This window comes from Notamacropus eugenii, chromosome 4 (assembly GCF_028372415.1).
Source record: "Notamacropus eugenii isolate mMacEug1 chromosome 4, mMacEug1.pri_v2, whole genome shotgun sequence".
NCBI lineage: Eukaryota > Metazoa > Chordata > Mammalia > Diprotodontia > Macropodidae > Notamacropus > Notamacropus eugenii.
This window is the reverse complement of record NC_092875.1, coordinates 247,891,717-247,917,524: the sequence shown is the minus strand read 5'-3', so window position 1 is coordinate 247,917,524 and position 25,808 is coordinate 247,891,717. Positions and strand designations below refer to the sequence as shown.

The following is a 25,808-nucleotide window of genomic DNA, read 5'->3' as shown; positions in this document are numbered from 1 at the left end:
TTCATTTCTCCCTTTGAGTTCTCCCATTGGAGCCTGAAAACTTTTCCTCTAAATATGAAGAAAGTCTGTTCCTTAAAAGGAACAAGAGGAAGGAGGACTAGGAGGGAGAGGAAGAGAAAGGAGAGGAAGAGGAAGAATGAGAAAAATCTGGCATTTATATAATAGCACACTAAGGTCTTCCAACTACTGTACATACTATCTCATCCCAGAAGAGAAGAGACTTAAAACTTAGAAGTTTTTCCACAGTGCTATCTCTGACTGAGGGCTTGGAAATACAATGAAATAGAGAATTATAGATTCTTCTTTTATACAGCTTCTTAGAATGGAAAGAGAATATTTTTACCAGAAACTCCATCTAGACAATGTGTTAGCGGGACTGGCTAGCCAGTCTTACTTACCACCCTATCCCCGCACCACTACATAATGAAAAATGGAAGACTGATGTTAGATGTTAAAGAAATATTCTCCAGTCTCTAGGCCAGGGTCCATGACCAGATGGGGAAAGGTGTCTATAGCCCTTGAAATTTTCCCATAACTCTTTCTATATCTCCCTCTAGCTGAAGTCTTCTAGGTCATAAAGTCATTGAATCTAGAGTAAAAATCTAAGGTAAAATCCCTATGTGTAAGGTAGATTTTGCTATTCTTTTTAAGATACTAGTTCCCAGGATCTACAGTCATAACAATCTCTAGTTCCCAGGCTCATGGTTTGTAAACATCTTGACCATGCTTGCACACCACATTATAATCTTAATAGAATGTAAACATTTGAGTTCATCTGGTAAATACCCCTTGCACCTGTGCAGTGAGATATAATGGTAAGGTAATGTAAACTTGTGAGATTATTGCTGGCAAATTGCCTCCTTTGTCTGTTACCCTATAATCAAATGGGCCAGTAAGTGGGGAATATGAGAGTATAATGCTGTGCATGCCTTGATTGGTCCCCATCAAGGCTTAGGCGGGGATGCACACCCTGGAATGCTGTGCACGTCTCGGTTGGCCCCCATTGAGACTTAGGGGACCTATAGGAGTTATAGCTCCAGTTCTCATCCTCCCCTGCAAGAAGAGTAATTAGGGAAGCTGTAGGAGTTGGTGCTCCTGTTATCAGCAACCCTCTTGAGAAGACTAGACTAGAATAAAGTAAGCTTATTTAACCCTTATTGTGAATCTACTCCTGTCTTCTTGTCTGCCTGGATCAAGAGTGAACCTGCTAGAACACCTACTAGAAGCCCTCCTGTGTGTCCTCCCACTCCAGTGTGTCCTATGTCCCCATCTGACAATACCTTAACTAGATCATCTAGTCTAACACACATTTTATAGATGAAGAAATCCGTAAAAGAGAGGTTAAGTGATTTGTTCATAATTATATGGTCTGTGGCAGAGCTAGGACTCATTCATGTGTTTTCTTATACCAGATCAGGTTATCTGGATAAATTTTAGTGGATAGATAAGAAGCAATTTAAAAGTGAAAAAAAATCTAGAAATGACAAACTTAAGCCCTCATATTGTCTACTAGTCATCTCCATCTGCATGCCCCATTGGCATATCAAATAGACCAGATACAAGGTAGAACTCAATATCTCTCCAAAATACCCATTGATTGGAGTGTATTGTGCCAAGGGAAATGACAAGGGGATTGTTTCAGAAAAACATGGCAAGCCTTATATGAACTGACACAAAATGAAGTGAGAAGAACCAGAAGATCATCGTGTGTGTTAAAAGCAATGCTATAATGATGATCAACTGTGAAAGACTTGGCTACTCTGATCAATGCAATGATCCAAGACAATTCCAGAGGACTCATGGAAAAATGCTACCAACTTCTAGAGAGAAAACTAATGACCTCTGAGTGCAAATAAAAGTATAATTTATTCATTTTGCTTTTCTTGCTTTTAAAGAAATGCCTAATACAGAAATGTTTCACATGATTTCACATGTATAATTGATGTCACATTGCTTGCCTTCTCAGTGAGTGGAGGAGGGGTGGGAGGAAGGGAGAGAATTTACAACTCAAAATTTAAAACAAAAATAAATTCAAAAAGAATAAAAAATAAAATTTCAAAATACCCATCGGTCTTCCTAACTTCCATCCTTTCAATCACCGAGGCTCACAAGAGTTAGACATGACCCTTCCTTTAGTCTTTTCTTTGCATCCTCAGAGCTTATTACAGCACCTGCCATGTTGTAAATACTTAATAAATGCTTGCTAAAAGTCATTCCCCAATTGATAAATGGTGAAAGGATATGAACAGGCAATTTTCAGAGGAAGAAATTAAAGATATCTATAATTATATGAAAAAATGCTCTAAATCACTTTTGATTAGAGAAATGCAAATCAAAACAACTCTGAGGTACCACATCACACCTATTAGATTGGCTAACATGACAGAACAGAAAGATGATAAATGTTGGAGAGGATGTGGGAGAGTTGGAACACTAAGTCATTGTTGGTGGAGCTGTGAGCTCATCCAATTATTCTGGAGAGCAGTTTGGAACTATGCCCAAAGGGCTACAAAAATGTGCATACCCTTTGACCCAGCAATATCACTTCTAGGACTGTATCCCCAAGAGATCATAAAAATGGGAAAGGGTCCCACATGTACAAAAATATTTATAGCAGCACTCTTTGTAGTGGCCAAAAACTGGAAATCAAGGGGATGCCCATCAATTGGCAAATGGCTGAATAAATTGTGGTATATGAATGTAATGGAATACTATTGTGCCGTAAGAAATGATGAACAAGAAGACTTCAGGGAGGCCTGGAAGGATTTATATGATCTGATGCTGAGTGAAAGGAGCAGAACCAGGAGAACTTTGTGCACAGCAACAACCACAGTGTATAAGTTTTTTCTGGTAGACTTGGAACTTTGTAACAATGCTAGAACTTAAAAAAAAAATTTCCAATGATCTTTTAAGGCAAAATGTCTTCCACACTCAGAGAAAGAAATATGGAATTCATTCGCAGAATGTAGCAGATCATTTTTGTGTGTGTGTGTGTATTATGTTTTGATTTGTTATATGATTTCTTCCATTTATTTTAGTTCGTCTACACAGCATGACTATAGTGAAAACGTATTCAATAGGAAAGTATGTGTAGATCCTATATAGAATTGTATGCAATCTTGGGGAGGGAGGAGGGTAGTGGGGGGTAGGTAGAGGGGAAAAAAATCTAAGTTTTATGGTAGTGATTGTAGAACATTAAAAATAAAAATAAATAAATGCTTGTTGATTGATTCCTTCTTCCCTATCCCCTCATATCGAATCAACTGTCAATACAACATCCTGTTGGGCCATCCTGTCTCCAGTCTCTCCCCACTCCAATCTATTATCTTCATAGCTGCCAAATTGACATTTCTGAATCCTAGGTTTGACTTTGTCATTCCCCTACTTAAGAAAGCTTCAGCAACTTTCTGTTGTGTCCGGGATAAAATATCAGATTCCTCTGTTTGGCATTTAAAGGAATTCATGACCTCATTCCAACCTAGCTTTGGAGATTCATTTCCCTTCCCTTCTCCCCACTCCCATTCCAGTCAGACTGTCCTAGGCGGTGTCCTCTCTCCTGTCCCTGTGCCTTTGTACAGTGTCTTCTATACCTGGAATGCTGTCCTTCTTCACCTCCTTCTCTTGGAATACCCAGCTCTATTCAAGGCCTGGCTTGAGAGCACCCTCCTAGATGAGGCCTTTCCCAACCCCTCCAATTATAAGTGTTTCCTGACTTCCCAAATCACTTTACATTTGCTTTGCATATATTTCTTATTTACGTATTTGTGTAAAAAATGTGGCTTCCTTCCACCAATAGAACATAAGCATCCTGAGGACAGACACTTTTCATTTTTGTCTTTTATGCTCAGCACCAATCACAATGCCTGTTGAATATTAGCTGCTTAATAAATTTTGATAAATTTAATTAGCAAAAAGAATTAACTTCAAAATTGCCTCAAAATAGTTAGCTTATCCAAGTAGGGACTTGTAAAGTACATGAATCCACGCATCTAATCCAAATTAGTGTGCCCTTTTTGAGGCCCACCTAATTACTTTGTGCTAGGATGTAGCCCCTGGGTAAAGTTGAGAAACCAGGCTAGGTAATTAATTACGTATCCCAACACCCTCCAAGAAACAGAAACTTAATTGTAAAGGACTTCACGTTGGAGTCAGTTTTTAGTAATACTGTTGACAAGTTCCGTTGCCCTCCAGTTATATACACGTGCATCTTTGGAAACACTGGAACAATAATGTCAAGGACAAATGTTGTTTTTTTACCTGCCAGTATGTTTTTTATCACTTTTTGAAAAGATTCTTTATCCTCTACCTTTAAGAACAAACATCTAAGACGCTTACTGAGTCAACCACCAAATGATTTTGAAAAAGCAAGCCATCGTCCTTTCAGAAAGGTCTGGAGTGCATTAAGGGAATTTAATATAAAACATAAAACTAGGGTTCTGTGTTGGCAGAAAAATTAGGAGGATTTTACAAATACTGAAGAGCAAGTCAGTGAGAAGTCTACCCTGGAGAGAAAACTTCCTGGGCTATCTTTTATAGCAACTCAGTGCATGTCAATCTGATTGAAAACTTCTGTGGATTTAGTCATTCTCTCTCCACCCTACTCCTCAGAAAAGATCACAGAGGCTAGACAGAGAAAGATAATTACAAAGGTGGTGATTGGGGCAGGGGGTGGTAAGGATGGGTGGAGGAGTTACGGGCTAAATAAGAAAGGAAAAACAAGCATCATTTTGGGTTATTCCAATTGCTTCCAGAACTAAATGTTCAAAACCTGAAGGCACAAATTGCAGGGTAAATCACCACACCCTTTCAGATATTAAAGTGAAGGAAGGAGAAGGGAGAGGGGGTCCATGGTACATGAAGTTTTTAAACTAAGTTTGAGGACTGAGGCTAAAAATGAACTGCTCTTATACATCTTAGGAAAGTGGCACTAAAACCAGACATTTTTGACCCATTAATGATTATGCATTAAAGCAGCATCTGAAGTTGTTGATATTGGGTTGTTGTTCAGTCACTTCTGACTCTGTGACCCCATTTGGGGTTTTCTTGGCAGAGATACTAGAGTGGTTTGCCATTGTCTTCTCCAGCACATTTTACAGATGAGGGAACTGAGGCAAACAGGGTTAAGTGACTTGCCCAGGGTCACACAGCCAGTACAAGTTTGAGGCTGGATTTGAACTCAGGTTTTCCTCACTCTAAGTCTGGTGTTCTATCCACTGTGTCACCTAGCTGCCCTTCAAATACTCTGCAAAAGCTGTAGAACCCTCCCTCCACCTGCCCCTTAATCTTCTTTGTGCTAAACTTAAATTTGACCATTTTCTTCAACCGTCTTCATACAGTGTCACCTCAAGGATCTGCACCATTCTGGGTGCCCTCCTGTGGGCACACTCCAGTTTATCAAGTTTATCCCTCTTAAAAGGCAGTGCCTAGAGAAGAACTCCATCTGCCAGGATTGCTCTAATGAAAGTATGGCATTCCTGGAATGTCCTGATGTTTCAACATAGTGTCAGATCACATTTATTTTCTTGGTGTCTATATCACACTGTCCAACTCAGATTGAGTTTACAGTCCACAGAAAGACCTGGCTCTCTCTTAGACAAATGGTTGTTCAGCCACCCCTCTCTCCTCTTATGTTTATGAAGTTAATTTAAAAAAATCAACTTTACAGTCATCCCTCTTAAATTTCATCTTATGTATTCAGTTTGGTCTAGATGTTCTAATCTGCCCTGATCTTTTTCAAAATGCCCTTTACTTTCCTGTAGTTAGCTATCTCTCCTATATTTGTGTCATCAACACATCTGAGGAGTATTTGTGCCATTTACATCTTAATCCAAGGCATTTATTAAAAAAAAAAATACATAAAAGGGCCAAGTACAGATCCCTGGGTCTTCCACTGAAACACTTCTTTTTGAGTTGACAGTGAATCATTCATGACAGTTTTGGGGGCTGGTAATTCAACTAGTTTTATATCCACCTATCACTTTTGCCTCACCCTAGGCCCGAACCTGACTCTGTCTTGTCTCCTACCTACCATCCCCTTTGGGTAGGTAAGTGGATTGTCAGAGAGAAGAAGATGGATGAAGGAAGGGGAACTCAGGAGTGGAAAGGTCAAGAAAACCACAGAAAACCTCAAGAAGTGACCTTATCCTCTCCTCATTAAACTATTACAGAATCCAGGGAAGTTGCTAAATGAGCAGCAGAAGAGCGGGCAGCCATGGGTTGGCTTTCTTTCCTTCCCGTTGAGCAGCTGTCAAGATATCAGGCTGTCTGTGTGCCATCCTGCATGACCCAGCAGGGTGGAGTCAGGCAGCTTTGGCAGAGGCACTTAGAGCGGGAAACCAGATGTAACAAAGATAGAACCAAGAAAACAAATTCAGACTTTAAGGAATCCTGACTTCAACCTAAAACAAATCAGCCCTGCCAGCATAAGTTCGGACTTATTACAAGGATAATTATACTGATTCTGTTCCCTCCCCTTCCCCATATAGTTTCAAGGAAAAGAATTTCACACACTTTAAGCTGTAAATTATTCCTTCATCTCAAGTGACTTTCTTTTTTAAAAAGAAAAACTCCATACTAAAAATATTTTATTTTAGCTATTTGGGATGAAAATCAATTTCTAATTTTTAGCACAGAATATATTTATAGACAGTGATTTTCCAAGAACCAAATGACTTAGTTTCTATGGAAATGATTAGAAAGGTTTCTCTGTGAGCAGGAAGATAAAATTTCTGAGGGACTCTAGTCAAACATCAGTATTATATTGTTCAGCTGATGATGTAATGGAAAATCAAGACACATAGAAATATAATGAATTATGGTATCTAAAAAAATATAGGGAAAGTGAGGGAAAGAGCAAGCATTTGTTAAGTATGCCCTGTGCCAAACACTTTATACATATTATCCCTTTTTTACAAATATTATCACCTTTTCTTCCCCTGTAAGCAAAGAATTGGACGCAGTAAATGTACAACAATTGGGAAATGGATAAAGAAACTGTGGTATATGAGTGTAATGGGATATGCTGAACCATAAGAAATCATGAGTATAAGGAATTCAGAAAAGCCTAAGAAAACTGAAGTAAGCAAAATCAGGCTAAATGATATGCACAATGAGTTCAACAAACTCAAAAGAAAGAAAACTAAAATAAAAGAGATTGCTGTAATTATATTGACAAAGCTTGGCCCAGGATTAGAGTGGAGAAAATGTATCTCCTTTCTTCATTGCAGAGGTAAGGCGCTATGGATGTGGACCACTGAATATATGGTCAGATTGGGTCAATATTACAATAAAATTTGCTGAGCCACTTTTTTCCTTCTTTCTTTTAAAATTTTTGTTATAAGAGATAGCTTTCTGAAGAAGAAGGGAGAAATGAATCATGTAAAAAGGGTATCAATAAAAATGGAAGAAAAAGAATTTTTAAATGCTATAATTATCATGGAAAAGCAGTGTTCTGGACATACGTATAAAATGGTATGGCCCATTCATTTACTATAAAATCTGTCCACCACAATAGTCAGGTGCTGGGGCAGGATGAGAAAAGGGGCCTCAGGGCTTACTGGGGAGGAGAATGGAGAGAGTAAAGAGTTATTGAGAAGGAAGGCAAAAATGGAGGGAATAACCATCAGGGTGATTGGGTACCAGGAGATCTGAGTTCTTGTCCTCTTATGAATTTGGAAAAGTCACTTAACTTCTAGAGACTTCCATTTCCAAGTTGATAAAATGTTGATTTCTAAAGTCCCTTCCTCCTCTAAACACTATGAATCTGTGAGGGAGGGAAGGCAGCCTAGCTGGAACAACCCAATGTAGGTAAGTCAAGGGTACTTAAGTTGGCAGCTGCCTGAATCAGGAGTTTCCAGATGCTGATCACTTAGGAATATTATGAATCTAAAATAATTTAACCAAAACCCAGATTAAAACCTAATTCAGTAAAAACATGCTATATTTCTATATAATACGTGAAGCTGGTTTCAAGAGACATATAAGTGAACCACCAAAAAGATTTCCACACTTACCCTGACAAGCAGGAAAAGAGTAAAATCCTGAACTACAGCTGTCACACTTAGGGCCATCAACTCCGAAGCGGCAAAGACATTTTCCCTGGAAATCACATATTTCAGAGACAACGCCGACTGAGTTACATTCACATCCTATAGAAAAAAGGAGAACATTTCAGAGGAAATCTCCTTTTTCTTAATTGGATTCTCTATCTCTCAAAGTTTTGGTGGTATACTTACAGGCCTACTCTGGCTAATGTTAAATGATTTAAGAAAACCATGATGATGTTAAATGAAACATTACAGGTGGGCAGTTAGCTCTATAGAGATAATATTCAATAGAAGTTATAGTTGGGTTTTGTGATTTTACACAGGGTTTGGTCTGACTATATTACCAATGATAATACAAAATAATGACTAGGGTGGATAAAATTCTAAAACTGTCTGACAGTTCTTAACACTGTAATTTTCCTAATTAGATAGAATATACTTATAAGGAAAGGAAATCCATGAACAGAAATGGGCAGTGAAGCCATTGGACAATAATCATGGTTTAGATGACTACTCATGCATGTTACACTATTAAAAAAACTTCTCAAAACTACTTTCTATGGTTTTTTTTTTTTTTTTAAGATATGAGACTTCTGACTTGTAATGAAAAATGCTATCCATTTCCAGAGAAAGAATCTGAATGCAGATTGAAACATACTTTTTCTTTATCTTTCTTGGTATTTCTTGTCTGTATTTTCTTTCACAGCATGCCTAACAGAGAAATATGCTTTGTATGACTGCATATGTATAACTTATACCAATGAATAGGCTGCAGTTTCACTACCCCTGACCCGTTTCAAATCGCTTGCCTTCTCGATGAGAGGGGAGACAATGGAGGGAAAGAATTTGGAACTCAAAATTGAAAAAATAATAAGAACAAAGGTTAACAATTGGTTTTGCATGTAATTGGGGAAAATAAAATATTAAACCATAAAAAATTTATAAATTTTGCCATTCTTTTCAAAGAACTAGCTTTTAGTTTGTCAATTCTATAATCTTTTTCTTGTTGTTGACTTCTCTAATTTCCAAGATGTCATTTTTTTCTGCTTATTTTGGTTGGCTTATTTGTTGATTAATATTCTAATTAGATATTCAGTTCATGAATCTTCTTTTTTTCTATTTTGTTAATATATTTCTCAGAGATAATATTTTTCTTCTAAGGGCTGTCAGATTTTGGGCATGTTCCCTCATCATTATAATTTTCTTTTAATCAACCAATTAATTAATAAGCATTTATTAAGCACCTACTATATGCCAGGGATTGTGCTAAGTATATAAAGAGGAGGCAAAAGATAGTCTCTGCCCTCAAGGGGCTTCTTATCTAATGGGGGAGACAAATTCATATACAAAGCAAGTATTCAAACAGATATATACAAGCAAACTATATATAAATAATTAACAGAGGGAATGTACTGGAATTAAGATGGGTTGGGGGAGCCTTCCTGTAGAAGGTGGGATTTCCTGGGACTTAAAGGAAACAAGAGAAATCAGTAGTCAGAGGGGAGGAGGGACAGCTAGAGAGAATGTCTGGAGCTGAGAGGAGTGCTTCACAAAGTTATTAATTGTTTCTACAATGGGTTCTTTGGCCCATTCATTTTTCAGGACGTTATTGTTGGGTCTTCATTTAGGTCTCTGTTTTGCTTGTGCTCCCCAGGAATTTGTCTTTAAATACACACACACACACACACACACACACACACACACACAACCCAACAACTCACTGGATATGTGCTGAATCCATACACATTCAACTCAACCACCTACACTTCCTACTTTGACAGTACTGTACAATGACCATTGTCATTCAGTGGGATTGCCCTAAGGCACACAAAGACCCAGCGTCAATTGTCAAAAAAGGATTCATTTATACTTAGCTGCATTCCACATTAAATCAAGAAAGTGGACTGTTTTATTTTTAAAAGATTGTCCATAAAGGCTGAAACTAAAGGGAGATAGAACACTCAATGAAATCAGACGCCCTCTTTATTCCCAGCACCTCCTAGGTTATTGAGATTTGATTATATCAGGAAGAGTAAATAATTTTCACTCCCACAATAATCATTAAAAAATCATGGTAAATTGCTAGCCCATGTACACCTCCCTTCCCCAAGCTCAGCCTGAATATGGATGCTTACTCTGACAGAAGGGATAGTGGAAATATCCAACAGCACACTCCTCACAAGAGAAACCATGAAATCCAGGTTGACAGAAGCACTGTCCAGTCTCTCTGTCACAGTCACCAGGGGATGCTCCTATGCTATAGCACTGACAAGCTGAAAAGTAACAGAGTTAAAGAATAAAATTTTTGTAAAAAGGGAGTAAGAGCACTTTCCTTCTCAATGTGCATCACTATATCTATGCATTTAAAACTCAGGCCTTAGGATCCAAATCTAAGTGGAAATTTACCTTGGCACTGAGGTCCAAAGAAGCCTGGTGGACAACCACCTATAACCAGAAGAAAAATTTATGAGATGTTAAAAGCAAACATACACATACACACATATAACTATTTAAAAAATGAAACAGTTCTAAAATATTCAAGAAGACCATACTCTTCAGTAAACATTATAATCCAAATCCTACCAGGTCCCACCTTCTGTTTATAGACCATGGATACTGCAGTTGAGATCTCCTTTACCAGGACAAAGGAATCTGCATATATTCAAATAAAGCCCAGATTATACCTCCAAAAGAGTGACAAGAAATGTAAGGTCTTAATCAGTGTTTGTTGACTGACACAGTCCTTATGCTCTATGTTACTCAGGGGATGGTAATAGAAATTCTCTGATGGATCATCTAGATACTTCTCTGTTTCTCAGTTTGTTACTAACTTTTGATCATTTCATGGCTCCTCAGCCCTTTCACCAGGAAGTAGGAAAAGGAAAACTGATAGTAGAGCATGCTAGGGGGGTCAGTATCTATTAGTGAGGGGCAGACAAAATCTCCTGAAAGCACAAATAGGGGGAAGGGGAAGGAGGAGAGGAATAAGCAAGCATTTATTAAGTACCTACAGTGTGCCAGGTAGGAAGTGTGCAGAGTGCTTTGCAAATATTATCTCATTTAATCGTCATAACAACCCTGAGGTAGGTGTTATCATTATCCTCACTTTACAATCCATGAAACTGAGATAGACGGAGGTTAAGTGACTTGTTCTGGGTCACAGAGTTAGTAAATATCTGAGTTTGGATTAGACCTCAGGTCTACTAGACTGCAAGCTCAGTGCTCCATCCATCCTAGCTACCTAAAGAATTCCTTATGAGGAACCTTCCTCTACAGTTTTGAAATTCTGCTGAGGTATGTGCAGAGAGAGAAGGAGGAGCAGAAGGCTGGGAAACAAAAGGAATATACGATCTACAATTTTGTTCAGTCACTTCTGACCCCATTTGGGGTTTTCTTGGCAGAGATACTAGAGTGCTTTGCCATTTCCTTCTCCAGCTCATTTTACAGATGAGGAAAGTGCGGTAAACAGAGTTAAATGACTTGCCCAGGGTCACACAGTTAGTGTCTGGGTCAGACTTGAACTCAGAAAGCTGAGTCTCCCTGACTTCAGGCACAGTACTCTATCTAGCTGCCTAGATCTTGAGTTAGAATGAATGAAATCAGTGAATGAAAAGTATTTATTGAGCTCTTTTACCACATGCCAGAGACTGTGTTAAGCACTAGGAATACAAATACAAAAAAGTCTATCCCTGCCCTCAAGGAACTTATATTCTAAAAGGGGCAGAAGACATATAGGGGAATGGTGGTCAAGGAAGGGTGATTTTGCCTTGAGAGTCATAGGGCAGTGAGTTAATCTACTAAGCATCTAATGGACCATCCTTTCCCAAAACAATGGTAATATTAAGTTAATTTCTGTGCCCAGAGTATAAAATGGAAGGAGGGGCACAGTTTTTTGTCCATGGTGGCATGCCATCAAGGTGTAGTGTAGATATAATGGGGTCTGAACAGTTAGGACAACATAGTTCCAAGGTAGGAAGTAAAAGTCTGATTCGGAAAATGTGGCAGGAGGGCTACCCAGCTGGAAGATCATGGAGAACACATCCTGGGGAGTTGGAGCTAGCTGGACATGGTGACTTCTCACCAATCAGGAAAGCGTGAAAGAGATCTTGTTCTCTTTTGGTTGGCCATCTGTCCAACTCTTTCATTTTACAGATGAGGGAACTGAGGTCTAGAGACATTAAACAATTTGCCTGAGGTCACACAGGTAGTGTAAAACCAGATCTATCTACATATGGAGGTTAACAAGCTTATAGAACCAGAAGACTTAAACACATGCTTAGATGCATGCTTAGCTAATATGAGTCAAGAGGAATGCTAAGTGACCCAAGGCCACATTTGCAATAACTAATGGAGCATAATGCCATGAAATATCTCTATATTGGGCAGATTCTCCACGGGGGATTTATGAAAGAACATAGACCAGGATGGCGTCAGAGAGGAGAGGCCTAGAGGGGCTGCCATCTGCATGGGTAGAAGGAGTACCCACATCAATGAGATCATGGATTCCTTGAAGTATTGAAGTCAATAGAGCATAATTCTTATGTTGTATCCACTCAGAGATTACTCAGGAGTGTAGAGATGCTGTTACTAATTTTATTATCCACTTATAAACTGCATGAGATGTCTGATGTTTGTGCCAATGCTGTGGTTTCAGAGTTTAAGAAGAGAAAGGCAAATTATTTTCAGGGCTCCCTCCTTCTCTTCAGGAGACTGAGTTAGGGCTCATTAATACTTGCAGAGTACATTTGTGTTTGCAGGAGACAAGAGGGGCTAAGAGCTAGCAAACTACCCACTCTTGAACACTGTTTGCCCCCGGGGATCCTTGTAGGGCACACCTGTTATTCAGGTAAAGAGGCAAATGCCACACATGGGGGGAGGGGAGACAGAAATAATGAACAACACTAGACTTACGATTAGTAGGAAAGGATGCATAGCCCAGCCATTCTGAAGAAACTGACAGTATGGAAGATGGCCAGTGTTCACTTAAAGTCATTCCATAACAAAATACAAGCTTTTTACCAATAGGTCTTTATCCATCAGTACATATATCTGGGTCAGACAGTACAAATGGATAACAAGAAAGCTCCAGAATCATACAGGAGGAGGAGAATGGGCTGAATTGCCTTTAGAAAATCACAATGCTCCTTTAATGATTCTGTTTCCATAAAAGCAAAAGTCCATTTATAATAAATGCATCCAATCACATTCACCGAGTCCTGGTGAACTTGTCTTGGGGGTGTTTGGAAGGAGGAAAATAACTTCAATTTGTCTCCACAGAGCTGCCAGAGTGCCACTCCTAAAGTCTGGCTCTGACCATGGCATTCCACTGTTCAAAAATTTATAGAGGTCACATTTTTTTTTCACAAGGATATTCTCCCAAAGAACCAAAGAATTGATCAGCAACACAACAAATTTTTAAAAGGTGAAACTAGATAACCATGTGCTTACGTGAGACAATATAGTCCTGGGGATACTGAGGTATTCTTGAATCTCAGTCATTTCTTGGACCCTGGTTCCAAGTCCAATTCTTATCTAAACCTCCTGAAACAATAACATCTAGCTTCCTAACACTCTTAACCAACGTCAAAATTAAGGTGATCATACACCCTGAATTTAAGAGGACATTTGTTCTTTGCCTTTATCTTGATTCTTTCCCCACAATGTCCCTTACTGAAATACTCTCTCCTTTACAAGACTCACTCCTTTCCATCTTTCTCTCCATTGAGAATACAAGAATCACAGAAAATAGAAGGGACCTCAGAGGGAATCTAGTCCAACTCATTGCTGAATGGGGACATTTCCTACAGAAGCTTCTACCACAGGAAGACTTCCAGCCTCCCAAACCAGCAAATTCTATTTTTAGATAGTTCAATTGTTGATACATTTTTCCTTATATGAAATCCCTCTCTATACTTCTATCCATTGTTTCAGCTCTACCTTCTAGAGCTAAGACTGAGGTTCTTAACCTGGAGTCTGTGGACTTTAAAAATAGATGGACAGACAGATAGAAAGATAGAGAGATAGATAGATAAGCTATTTCAATATGATTCACTTCCTTTGTAATCTTACATCTTTTATGCATTTAAAAACATTATTCTGAGAAGAGGTCCTCAGATTTCAATAGATTGTCAAAAGGATCCACGACACACAAAACAAGATCAGGATCCCTAGTAAGGAGAACAAATCTAATGTGTCTTCTACATGGCTAGCCTTCAAATGTTTGAAGTCAGCCATCATGTGTCTCTTAAGTGTTCTCTGGCTTAACACTCCCAGTTCCACCAAGCAGTCTTCACATGGCATGGCTTCCAAACCCCTCCCTAGTTATCTTTGTCAAATTCCTCTAGACATGCTCAAGTTTATTTAATCCATGGGAACCCTACGTTCATTGCCATAAGTTAAGATCCACGGAGAGATTATAATCAACTAGAAGAAGTCCAGATTTATGATGCATATTTTTGCCTTCCAATTTCCCATCCTATCATGGAGGTGACTAGGTTTCTGAATGCTGCACCCTTGAAGCACAAATCCTACTGGGTCCTATCAAGCTGCAAAAGCATTGGAAATTATGCTATGACAGACTGAATGTCTGCTGTTCAAGGAACAGCCTAGATCATTTCAGAGGTAATGATCACCAAAAAGGTCTAAAGAATTCTTAAAAACCTGCTAAATTGTAGAAGGTCTGCAGGCTATGTCAATATTAATGAAACTTCAGATCACTGAAATATTGAAATAAATATTTTTGCATTCATATTTCTCAACAAATGTCATTATTCAATGTTCTTTTTGAAATGAAAGCTCTTTTCTTAAGTTCTGGTTGTGTCTGCTCTATCATTTTATAACAAGGTTCCAAATTCTCCCCCAATCCCTTTATTTCATGTCTAATTAAATTTCCCTTCCTGTCGTTATTCCAGTCAACTGGAGGGCAAAGGGGGTAGGGGCACCAGGACTAAATGACAAGTGAAGAGATAACAAATATGAGGTCTAAACCATTTCCTCATTTAGCAAATAGAGAGACTGTCATTAAGCACTTACAGTGCTCTGCACACAGTAGGCATTTAATAAATGTTTGTTAAATAAATTATATAGTAAGCTTAACACTTTCTGGAAAGGAAAAACAAAAGGGAGAATTACTTACCTTTTATTTCACCAGTAGCAGTAGAAGTGTCTGGTCTTGGAGTAGAAACAGGATAAAAAGGAATTCCTTTAAAAATGATTTATTAAAAACACAGGGAAAGATGGAATTAGAGACTACAGTAAAAACTTGTTAATTTAGACAAATTGGGGGCAAGGTCTCTCTAAATGAGTGAAAACTCTGAATAGTAACATTTTAAAGGAAATAACAACTTATTCATCTGCATCTTGTAGCTGAAATCAGACTAGCCAAATATTACTCAATAGAAGTCCTGCATTAAAGATAAGAAGGAATGTTAGTGGTGTTTCCCCCTATAATTACCTAAACTTTGTCTTCTGTAAATGAACACTGAGAGCAGACTTTAAAATAACTTTCTTAAGTATGTAAGCATTCTCCTCGGACTTGTTTTTTTTTACTGGATATAACTTTAGCCCACCTTTATCAAATTATCATGAATTCTAAAGAAATAAAATCTCAGATAATAAGATGTTGTGTCTTGCATTAGGACACCAATTTATTCATGCACCTTCTCCTCATAACACCAGATGCTCACATCTCACACAAGGTCCACCACACAATTCATTTTAGTATTTGGAACAGATTTCAAATTCACACTTACAATATCACCGTGGTAAATGCAGGGTTGTTTTTTATTAAACTCATTTTGAAGGAGGAAACTGAAGGAAAGGGATATTAAAATATATTTCCTGTCTTGACAAAGTCAACCAGAGATCTCTGAATATAAAAGAAGGCTGAGATCCAGCATCTATAAACTACTATTTTATCTCTTGGGGTAGTTTCTCAGATACTTGGCACTTTGTCATTAACTAATTCCCATGCATTTAGTATAGATCTTTTTCCTCTTTCTTTTCTTCCAAAAACAGACAAAGACATGCTTGTTGTGTACAAATTCAAGTAAGTCTACCACTTAAAAAAAACATGAAATCCATCTAAACAGAACTAAATGATTAATAGGAATACTGTCCACCAAGGCTAATGTTACAATGCTGGAGTACTCTGACTTTCTTTAGTTGTGGGCACTTTCCATGAAGAGTGTGCGGGGCTGTCAGGAAATTTTTGACTTATATTTGGCTTTTGATTTATTCCTTAGGAGGTTGAGGAATGGAATATGAATTCTTCAGTGTTTTTTCTTGCTACAATATTCCCTTCCCTCTGCCTTCATACTCCCACAGTTGGTAATGGAAACCCTTTCCCAAAGAATTGTTCCATGCAATCAGATCTAAAGGAAACAGCCTTACTCAAAAGTATAACCACTCTGGAGGGCATTTGGAGGCATGGCCCCATTTGGAGACAATAGTGAATCAATAGGAAATTCTCTATCACGAGTAATTACAATTTTTAAATGGTGCATATCTACTTCCTGAGTCCCTTATAAAACTGCAGCATATGGTCCTGTCCCATTTACATTAAATGTTGAACATTAGCTGGGTCATTGGGCTGATAATATAGGGCAGAAACCTATTTTTGAGCATTAATTATTGCATGTCCACATGTAATTATCTAAGCTATAACAAAAATTATCTAAATTGTTTAATAGCCACTCACTCTTGGATCTTACAGTTGTTTTAACAAAAACATGAACTTTAAAATACAAAAACATGGATATATTTCTTAAACTAAATAATGAGACTCATGAAGGACAATCTAATTAGTTCTGCAAAGGGGCACACGCCTAAGGCCTAAGGTAAAAAAATCAAGCTATGAGTAAATAAGATTTTTAATAAAAATTAAAGCCAAACCCTGGTGTGTGTTTTCAGTGCTCTGGTACTGTCATACAACTTTTAAAAAATCTATCTGTAATGGTTTTTCTTTTCTTTTTTATTCTTTCTTTTTGGTTTTTGGAGGGGGAAGGCAAGGCAACTGGGGTTATGTGACTTGCCCACGATCACAGCTAGTAAAGTGTCTGAGGCCAAATTTGAACTCAGATCCTCCTGATTCCAGGGTTGGTGCTGTATTCACTGTGCCATCTAGCTGCCCCACTTTTTATTTTTTTTTTACAAGGATCACTCCACTGGATAAGGGAAGTTGAGGAAAGAAGTAAAAACAAAGGATATGAATAAAAGTTTAAAATTTTTCTAAAAATCTATGAGCAATTTTTTTTCTTTCTTATAAGGATCAGTGGAGGGGAAGGAAGGATGTAGAAAGTCAACCAGCCATTCATAAAATGCTTACTATGGGCCAGGCACTGTGCTAAGACCTGGGGATACAAAAAAGGGTAAAACCAAATTAATTTGATAAAAAAATTTTTAATTGTTTAAAATTCCTAGCTATGTAAATATATTCATTTTAAAGAAATTTCCCTTGGGGAACTTAGGTTCTTTATCTATCTTCTGATATATACATATCAAAATCTCAACGCATTCTCCTTAACCTCAGCAGGTAAAACTATGTCCAGTGTGTATGATTAATATGCAGTTTTTTAGTATACAATGTAAACCATGAATTTTTTTTGACTAAGTAAAAGAGACCATTCTCTGCCTCATTTCTTACCTAATGTTAATCACTGAATGGGCATTGCCCCAGTCAAACTGAGAGCTGTTAAAGACCTTAGCTTAAAAAAGCTAAGTCTCTGACTGCACCCTAGACATCTCCAGTTGTCCTGATCTATATCTAGCCACTGGACCCAGATGGCTCCAGAGGAGAAAATGAGGCTGGTGACTTTGCTCAGTCCACCCTCACTTAAATCCAGTTCACTTGCATGTCATGGCAACACCTCCCTAATGTCATGGTCCTCCTTGAGAATGAAGGACAAGCAACAAACCATGAAAGTCAAATGTCCTATAGTATCTGAAATACTCTTTCAAAGGGGTTCAACTCTGACCCTTTCCCTGCTCCATCAAATTCTGTGCAACTGCAGAATCTGAGTCACTGAAGATCAGAGCAGGAAGGGACCTCAGTGGCATCTGGTTCACCCTTGACCTTAACAAGAATCCCCCTTATAACATACTCAACAATTAGTCATCTTGAAGATCTGCAGGGAGGGTGAGCCCACCACCTCCTGAGCCAGCCCTTTTTTGTCTTAGAGTTTTAATTGTTAGGAAGCTTTTCCTTACACAAGCCTGACTCTATCTCTTTGCTGAAAGGATGACTTTCCCCAGCAACAATCCAAACTTACGCTGGCAAAATGGGAAGTTGTAGAATCCTTCTGCACAGTGCTCACAGTTTTCCCCACGGAAGTTTGACTTGCAAAAGCAGCGACCTGTGCCCTGTTCACAACCATCTGTATACTCAGGGTTACAGCTGCAGGCTGGGCAGAAATCAAAGTTAAAAACAGCAACAATAATTAATTTGTTGCCCTTTGGCAAAGCAAATATATGAAGTACCAATATTTCTCAGGCAATATTTAGTACAGTGTCATCGTATTATCATTATTAATGTTGTGACTGTTAATATCATTACAATTATTTTAATTGTTCAGAGGAAGCATGAGGTGATGGATAGAGTTGACCTTGGGGTCCGGAAAACCTAGATACCAGTTCTCCTTCTAGCACATTCTAGCTGTGCAATCCTAGACATGTTGTTTAACCACTTAATACCTCGGAGGAACAACTTTCCAACGCTAAGTTGCACAGCTTTGCATTGGTTGAGGGAATTTGTTCACTGAGAGTTCTCTTCATCTCCAAAATTGTACATCCAATCCAAAAATTATCATTCTTACTTTATAAAGGAAAGCAGTCTAGCTTTTTCCATTTCAGACATGATTCACATTTACCAAATTCTACAATGAGATTGTTTAACTGTCAACAACCAAAAATTTTTGTTGTTAAGTTGGGTTGTCTCAGTTGTGTTTGACTCTTCATGACTCCATTTGGGGTCTTCTTGGCAAAGATATGGGAGTGGCTTTCCTTCTCCAGTTCATTTTACAGATGAGGAAACTGAGGCAAACAAATGAGGTGACATGCCCAGTGTGTAAGGGGGTAAGACTGGCGTAAGACGCCCAGTAAATGTCTGAGGGCAAATTTGAGCTCAGGTCCTCCTGACTCCATGGTGGGTGCTCTATCCATTGTGCCACCTATTTAGACTTCACCAAAAACAAAAACAAGACAAAAATAAACTCAAAAAGCACACGTGTACAGATACATATATGTGTGTATTTATCTTTGGGGAGCTTCCTACTAACAGCTCCAAAGATTGTTCCAATATTTCCCAAGACAGTTAAATACAAAGAGTGATTATCTAATTAAAGTAAATGTTCATGAAACATTTACCGTGTGCCAGGGACTGGATATTCAGAGTAAAATATAAAGCAGTTCTGACCTGTAAGGTTCTTACATTCTATTGAGGTAAAATAACATGGAGTCTTTTCTAGGTCCTCTTCCTAACTTGTTAGACTTAGCTACCACACGACAGCTACCTTCCCACCCTGGAAGATCCCTTACCCTTGTGGCCCTCTCCTCTCCATGGATGAGTTTCACTGAGAACTTTCATTTTTGAGGGATAACTAAGACCATCCACCTTTCATCCTTTCTTGGCCCCACTTCTGATTCTCTAGGCTCTACTACCATGCCCAGGAGTAGGTACTTTCTCTCTGCATGACCACCCCCCACATGTTTTATAGGTCTCTTTTACGTTTCCTCTTCCCACATTAGAATATAAGCTTTGTGAAGGCAGGGACTGTCTTTCCTTTAGCATGTATATGTATTCCCAGAGCTTGGCACATCTTGGCACACAGAGAATTCTTAATAAATGCTTTTTGTCTTGACGTAGAATATGAAATACAAAGGAATTTCCAGAGCAATGGATCAGGAGAGGCATCCCAAAGCAGGTGGAACTTAAGCTGAACTTGAAAGGAGATTGGGAATTCTAAGAGCCAGAGGTGAAAATGCGGTCTAGTTATGAAGAATGGCAGGTACAAGCACCTGCAAAGAAGGCAAATGGGGCTAAAATATAAAATGTGTGATGCAAAGTTACAAGCAATAAGCCTAGAAAGATGCATTAGACCCAACTTTTGACCATATCTAAAAAACAAATAGAAAAATCTGTATTTTATCCTAGAGTGGGGAGAGCCATTTGAGTTTCTTAAGCTGAAGAATGATGTGTTCAGATCTGTACTTTAGGAATATCCCATTTGGTGGCTGTGTGGAGGATAGACTAGAGAGGAGAGACACAGGAGGTGGGGAGACCAATTTTAAAACTAGTGCAGTCGTCCAGACAAGAAGCGAAGAGGGACTGAATGATGATGGTGGCCATGGTAGTGGAGAAAAGGGTAAGACAGAAAAGGATGGGAGATAGAGAGTCGAAAAAAAGTTGGCGACTGATTGGATTTTAGAAGTGAATCAGATTTGACACTTACTAGCTGTGTGACCCTGGACAAGTCACTTAACCCCAATTGCCTCACCAAATATAAAAAATAAATAAGTAAATAAGCGAATAATTGAATGAATAAATAAATAGAGAAAGGAAGGAAAGAAGGAAGGAAGGAAGGAAAGAAAATAAATGAAAGAAGTGAATCAGAGAAACAGATGAATCAGAGATCACAAAAAAAAAAAAAAAAGATGAAACTTGACCGGATGGTTTTTCAAATGTCAGCTAATATAGTTGTGAAACAAAACCAAGTAGAGAAGACTTACGCATACAGCCATGGGGCGCTTCTACTGGAACATTGTAAGGACGGTAATAACCTTGAACACACCTTTCACAGTTTACACCAGCTGTATAATGCTAAGGGAAAGAAAAGAAAGTTAAGGCAAGAGAACCCAAACAAGAGACCTGCTTTTCTTAGGATCCAAACTAAAAAACCAGGGTATATTTCTCCTGCAAAGTTCAGTGTAATTTTATTTTTTAGTAAATACATCTGACTTTGAACTTCCTTGGGCATCAGTTCACTCATCCATAAAATGAGAAAGCTGAACTACATGACCCTGAAGATCCCTTCCACCACAGAATAAGCCTAATACCATTTAGAAGAACAAAACTGTATTACTAAAAGGGTTTTTCAAAGCAGAGGTAACAATAGTGAGCAAAGGTGTGCTGGTAAATGTTTAACAACCATCTCTCTAGGAGAAAAAAATATACATGGCACATCTTTAATTGCTCCTTTCTTAAGTCTAGGTAACCAATAAAACAATAAGTCAAGCTCTGATTCATAGAGCTTGGTGATTTCTAAGGTGTAAATGAACATTTTCACACTGAATACTTAATAAGCAGCTCTTACTAGCTGGTATAAGTTGACTCCATGAAACCCTGGCTGGGAGTTACAACAATAAATCAATCTAGGAATCATTAAGTTTCTCTATAGCCCTTCCATATTATTCATGTAGTTTCATTCTGAAGAACTGATAAATAATATATCGCATTATAGAGACAGCTAGGTGGTGCAGTGGATAGAGCTCTAGACCAGGAGTTGGGAAGACTTCAGTTCAAATCCAGTCTCAGACACTTACTAGCTGTGTGACCTTGGGCAAGTCACTTAACCCTGTTTGCCTCGGTTTCCTGAGTTAGAAATGGCAAACCACTCTAGTATCTTTGCCAAGAAGATCTCCAATGGGATCATGAAGCATTGGACATGACTGAAACAATTCAACAACAACAAAATGTCACATCATGATTTAGTTTGAAAGGAAAATATTTACGATGTATATTTATATTTTTTCCAGTGCCTAGAGAAACAGGATGTGCCCACCCCTCCTGAACCACTGGGTCTTATATTATTGTTCTTTCTTCATGAAAACATTTTCAAAAGTTTCCATTACATCAATGGAAAATGTCTGCATATGTGTCATCAGTAGAGCTCATATTAAAATACATGAGGTCTGCTAATTATGCTTCTTTGCTAATGCTTATAATGGCTATAAAATCAAATTATAGGTATCAGTTTCCAGGAATGGGACATCATGAATTCAGTTCCATTCTCTATTTCAGAAATAATCAGGGAAGTACATTCATTGTCTAAAGAAAGAAATAGAAAGAGGAAGTTAGGACACATGGGATAACCCCTAGTGAACACAAGGGCCTACACAGAGTGACCAAAGGGAGGACAAAGATCCTTTGTTTATTTTCTCCCCTAGTACAGAGAATTTTATTAACTTCAAAATCCTATTTATTAGCACTCCTTGTCCTGTGGGCTATAATCTTAATTAGTTTTAATTCATTTTAACAATGAGGCTTAAAGCTCTAGATAATACATAACCTCATTGTGCATTTCCCTTCTTTTCCCATTGAATATGTTTCAAGCAAATACAAAACTGCTGCTCTCCAGCACTCCTCACCCACCAAACATCAACCAGTGGAGAGACACACATACACAGAGACACAGAAAGAGAGAGAGAAGGAGGGAGGGAGGGAGGAAGGGAGGGAGAGAGGGAGAGAGAAAGAGAGAGAGAGAGAGAGAGAGAGAGAGAGAGAAAGAAAGAGAGAGAGAGAGAGGGGCTCCTTTTAATGGGCAATCTCATTTCCCCTTTCCTGCACAAGGTTATTTAATGAGGAGCTGGGATGAAAAACAGAGGCGTAAAATCAATTACTTCTGTCACGCAACTGACAAATGACTACTACTCTGCTTGAAGACCTGCCTGAGAGAGCCAATGCCTCTTTTACTTCCACTTATTCCCCCCTCCTTTCTAAAGATTAGGAAATCTTTTCCTTATATCAAGACTGAATCTGTCTCTCCAAAACGTCCACTTGAAACAAGGTGGTGCTGGCCAGAGTGCTGGACCTGCAGGTCCAAGGACCTGAGTTCAGGTCCGTCAGATGTTTATTTAGCTATGTGATCCTGGGGAAGTCATGTACCCTCTATCTGCCTCCGTTTTCTCATCTGTAAAGTGGAGATGATAATAGCATTTACCTCCCAGGGCTGCTGTGGGGCTAAAACGAGATAATATGTGTAAAGTATTTTGTAAACCTTAAAGTGCTATACAGATACCAGCCATCGCTATTATCTTGATTCTCCCCACTGGTGCCTGGCAGAAATAGTCCAGTGCAATTGAGATGAAGAAAAGAGGAAAAGTGTACCACGAAAAGGGGTTTTTGAGGCATTGGTTACAACAATGACTTACAACAACTAATCAATAAAATCCCTAGAGTATAAAGAAGCAAACTGCTTTTGAAGATGAGTAGCAAATGCCACAATTTGCCTTTAGCTCATATTAATAGTTATTCTCTATGGCTTTTGGCAAACTCTAGTGGTAACTATGGTTACCGAGGCATCGTTTGGCTGCATTTCAGCCACAGAAAATGCAGGTAAGGATGCAAGAACGCAGAAGCACAAGTCTACTAAATCTGAATTTCTGGCATGAGCCCTCCTTTTTCTATCAACAGAACACCCTGTCCCTTATTTTATACTTTACATATTCGTATCATTTGACCCTTTCATCCCTGCTTCATCTTATATCTCTTCTGCCCTTTGTGACAAAACTACTTAAGAAACTCTAAATAGGTGACTCCATTTCTTCATCACTTACTTTTTCTTTGACCCCCCTACAGTTCAGCTGCTGACCTCATCATTCCACCCAAAACACTCTCTCCAAAGTACTAATGATCTAACTACCAGATCCAACGGTCTTTTCTCAGCCTTGATTCTCTCTTTTCTCTAGGCTTTTAGGATGTCACTCTCGTCTGGTTCTCTTCCTACCTATCTGATCACTCCTTCTCTGTCTCCTCTGCTGACTCCCCATCCAAGTTATATCATATAACTGTGGTTGCCCCAAAGGGCTTTATCCTGAATCCTCTTCTTCCTCTATACTAGTTCACTTGGTGAGCTTGTCAGCTTCCATGGATTTAATTATCATCTCTATCCTTAGGATTCTCAAATCTACTTATCCAGCTCTCCTCTCTCCTCTGACTTTCAGTCCCGATCTCCAATTGCCTTTCAGGAATCTCAAATTAGATGTCTACTAGACGTCTTAAATTCAACATGCCCAAAACTGGATTCATTGTCCTTCCCCCAAACCCTCCCTACCTCCAATCTTCCTTATTAACATAGGCGGTAATATCATTCTTCTGTTTCTCCAGGATTGCAACTTAGGTGTCATCCTTGACTGTTGCCAATCTCTCATCTCCCCTACTTAAGCTGTTGCCAAGGCTTGTCCACCTAACCTTTACAACATCTTTCAAATCTTCTCCCTCCTCTCCTTTGATACTACCACCGCTCTGGCATAGGCCCATTGCAATAGATGATTGTAGTACCCACTGCTAGTGAGTCTGCCTGCCTCAACTTTTCTCCTACTCCAACTCATCCTTCATTCAGCTCTCAAAATGATTTTCCTAAAGTGCAGGTTAAATCATGTCACCTCCCCCCAGCCTCCACCCCATTCCATAAACTCCAGTGACTCCCAGTTGTCTCCATGATTAAATGTTTCATATTCAAAGCTTTTATGACACCCTCCCTTCCCCCAAAAAACACACACCTTTGCAGTCTTCTGATACCTTATACTCTCCCACATATTTTTTTAATCCAGTGACACTGACCTCCACAAACAAGACCCTCCATCTCCAGGCATCTTCACTGGCTGTCTCCGCTGCTTGGAATATTTTCCCTCTGTTGTCTCCTAACTGCTCTGTCTTCCTTCGGTTCCCACTAAAAACCCACCTCTTACAGTCTTTCCCAATTCCTCCTAATTCTAGTGCCTTTCCCTCTGTTAATTATTTCCTCTTTATCCTGTATAGGGTTTGTTTGAACATATATTTTTGTTTGTTGTTTCCTCCATTATATCGTGAGCTTCCTTGAGGATGGAGATTATCTTTTGCCTGTTTTTCTATTCCCAGTGCTTAGTACCATGACCAGCACTTAATAAATGTTTATTGACCACCATCAAAGAAAAAATTGATGGAGCTCTCCCTCCCTTTCCTATTATGCTGCATGCTACCCTTTTGTAATATCTTTTTTTCTTTCATTTTTAACCTGATTTTATCTGCATAAAAAAATTATAAAAGACCATCCATATAAATTTGTTCTGAGCATAAACCTTTCCAGATTTAATAATGGGTTGTGTGTCCCCTAATGAAAAGTTCTATAGCCAATATAGTTTTGTCTGTATGTAAACAGAGTCCTATAATAAATCCAAAGCTAGGAAGACCCTAGAGATCACTTAGTCCAACCAACTCATTTTGTAAATGACAAAACAGCTCCAGAAATGTGAAGTGACTTCTCCAAAGACACCGAGGCAGTAAATGGCAGAGCTGGTTTGGAACTCAGGTTCTCTGATTCTCAATCCATTATTCTTTCTACTGCTTCTCTAAAATGACTCATTTGTTTTAGAAACTTAAGTCAACCTTTGACGCAGCAATACCACTATTAGGTATGTATCCCAAAGAGATCCAAGAAAAAGGAAAGGGACCCATTTGTACAAAAATATTTATAGCAGCTTTTTAAAAATTTTTTTTTATTTTTAATATTCTATGATCACTACCATAAAACTTAGATTTTTTCCCCCCTACCTACTCCCCCACCCTCCTCCCTCCCTAAGACAAAATACAATTCTATATAGGATCTACACATACTTTCCTATTGAATATGTTTTCATTATAGTCATGCTGTGTAGATGAACTAAAATGGAAGAAATCATATAACAAATCAAAACATAATACACACACACACACACACACACACACACACACACACACACACACAAATGATCTGCTACATTCTGCGAATGAATTCCACAGTTCTTTCTCTG

At 38.6% G+C, this 25,808-nt stretch overlaps 1 protein-coding gene across 2 annotated transcripts in view; it reads right to left on the bottom strand.

The window, feature by feature from the left end:
- Positions 1–25,808, bottom strand: part of LAMA3 (laminin subunit alpha 3) — a 330,029-nt gene that overhangs the window by 197,237 nt on the left and 106,984 nt on the right. For both annotated transcript variants that reach the window (XM_072604400.1, XM_072604399.1), the window contains exons 9-14: positions 20,769–20,859; positions 18,314–18,445; positions 15,181–15,246; positions 10,452–10,490; positions 10,181–10,318; positions 8,013–8,147 (exon numbers count right to left, since the gene is read on the bottom strand). In XM_072604400.1, coding sequence (XP_072460501.1) covers positions 8,013–8,147; positions 10,181–10,318; positions 10,452–10,490; positions 15,181–15,246; positions 18,314–18,445; positions 20,769–20,859 — 601 coding nt within the window. The remainder of the gene's footprint in view (positions 1–8,012; positions 8,148–10,180; positions 10,319–10,451; positions 10,491–15,180; positions 15,247–18,313; positions 18,446–20,768; positions 20,860–25,808) is intronic.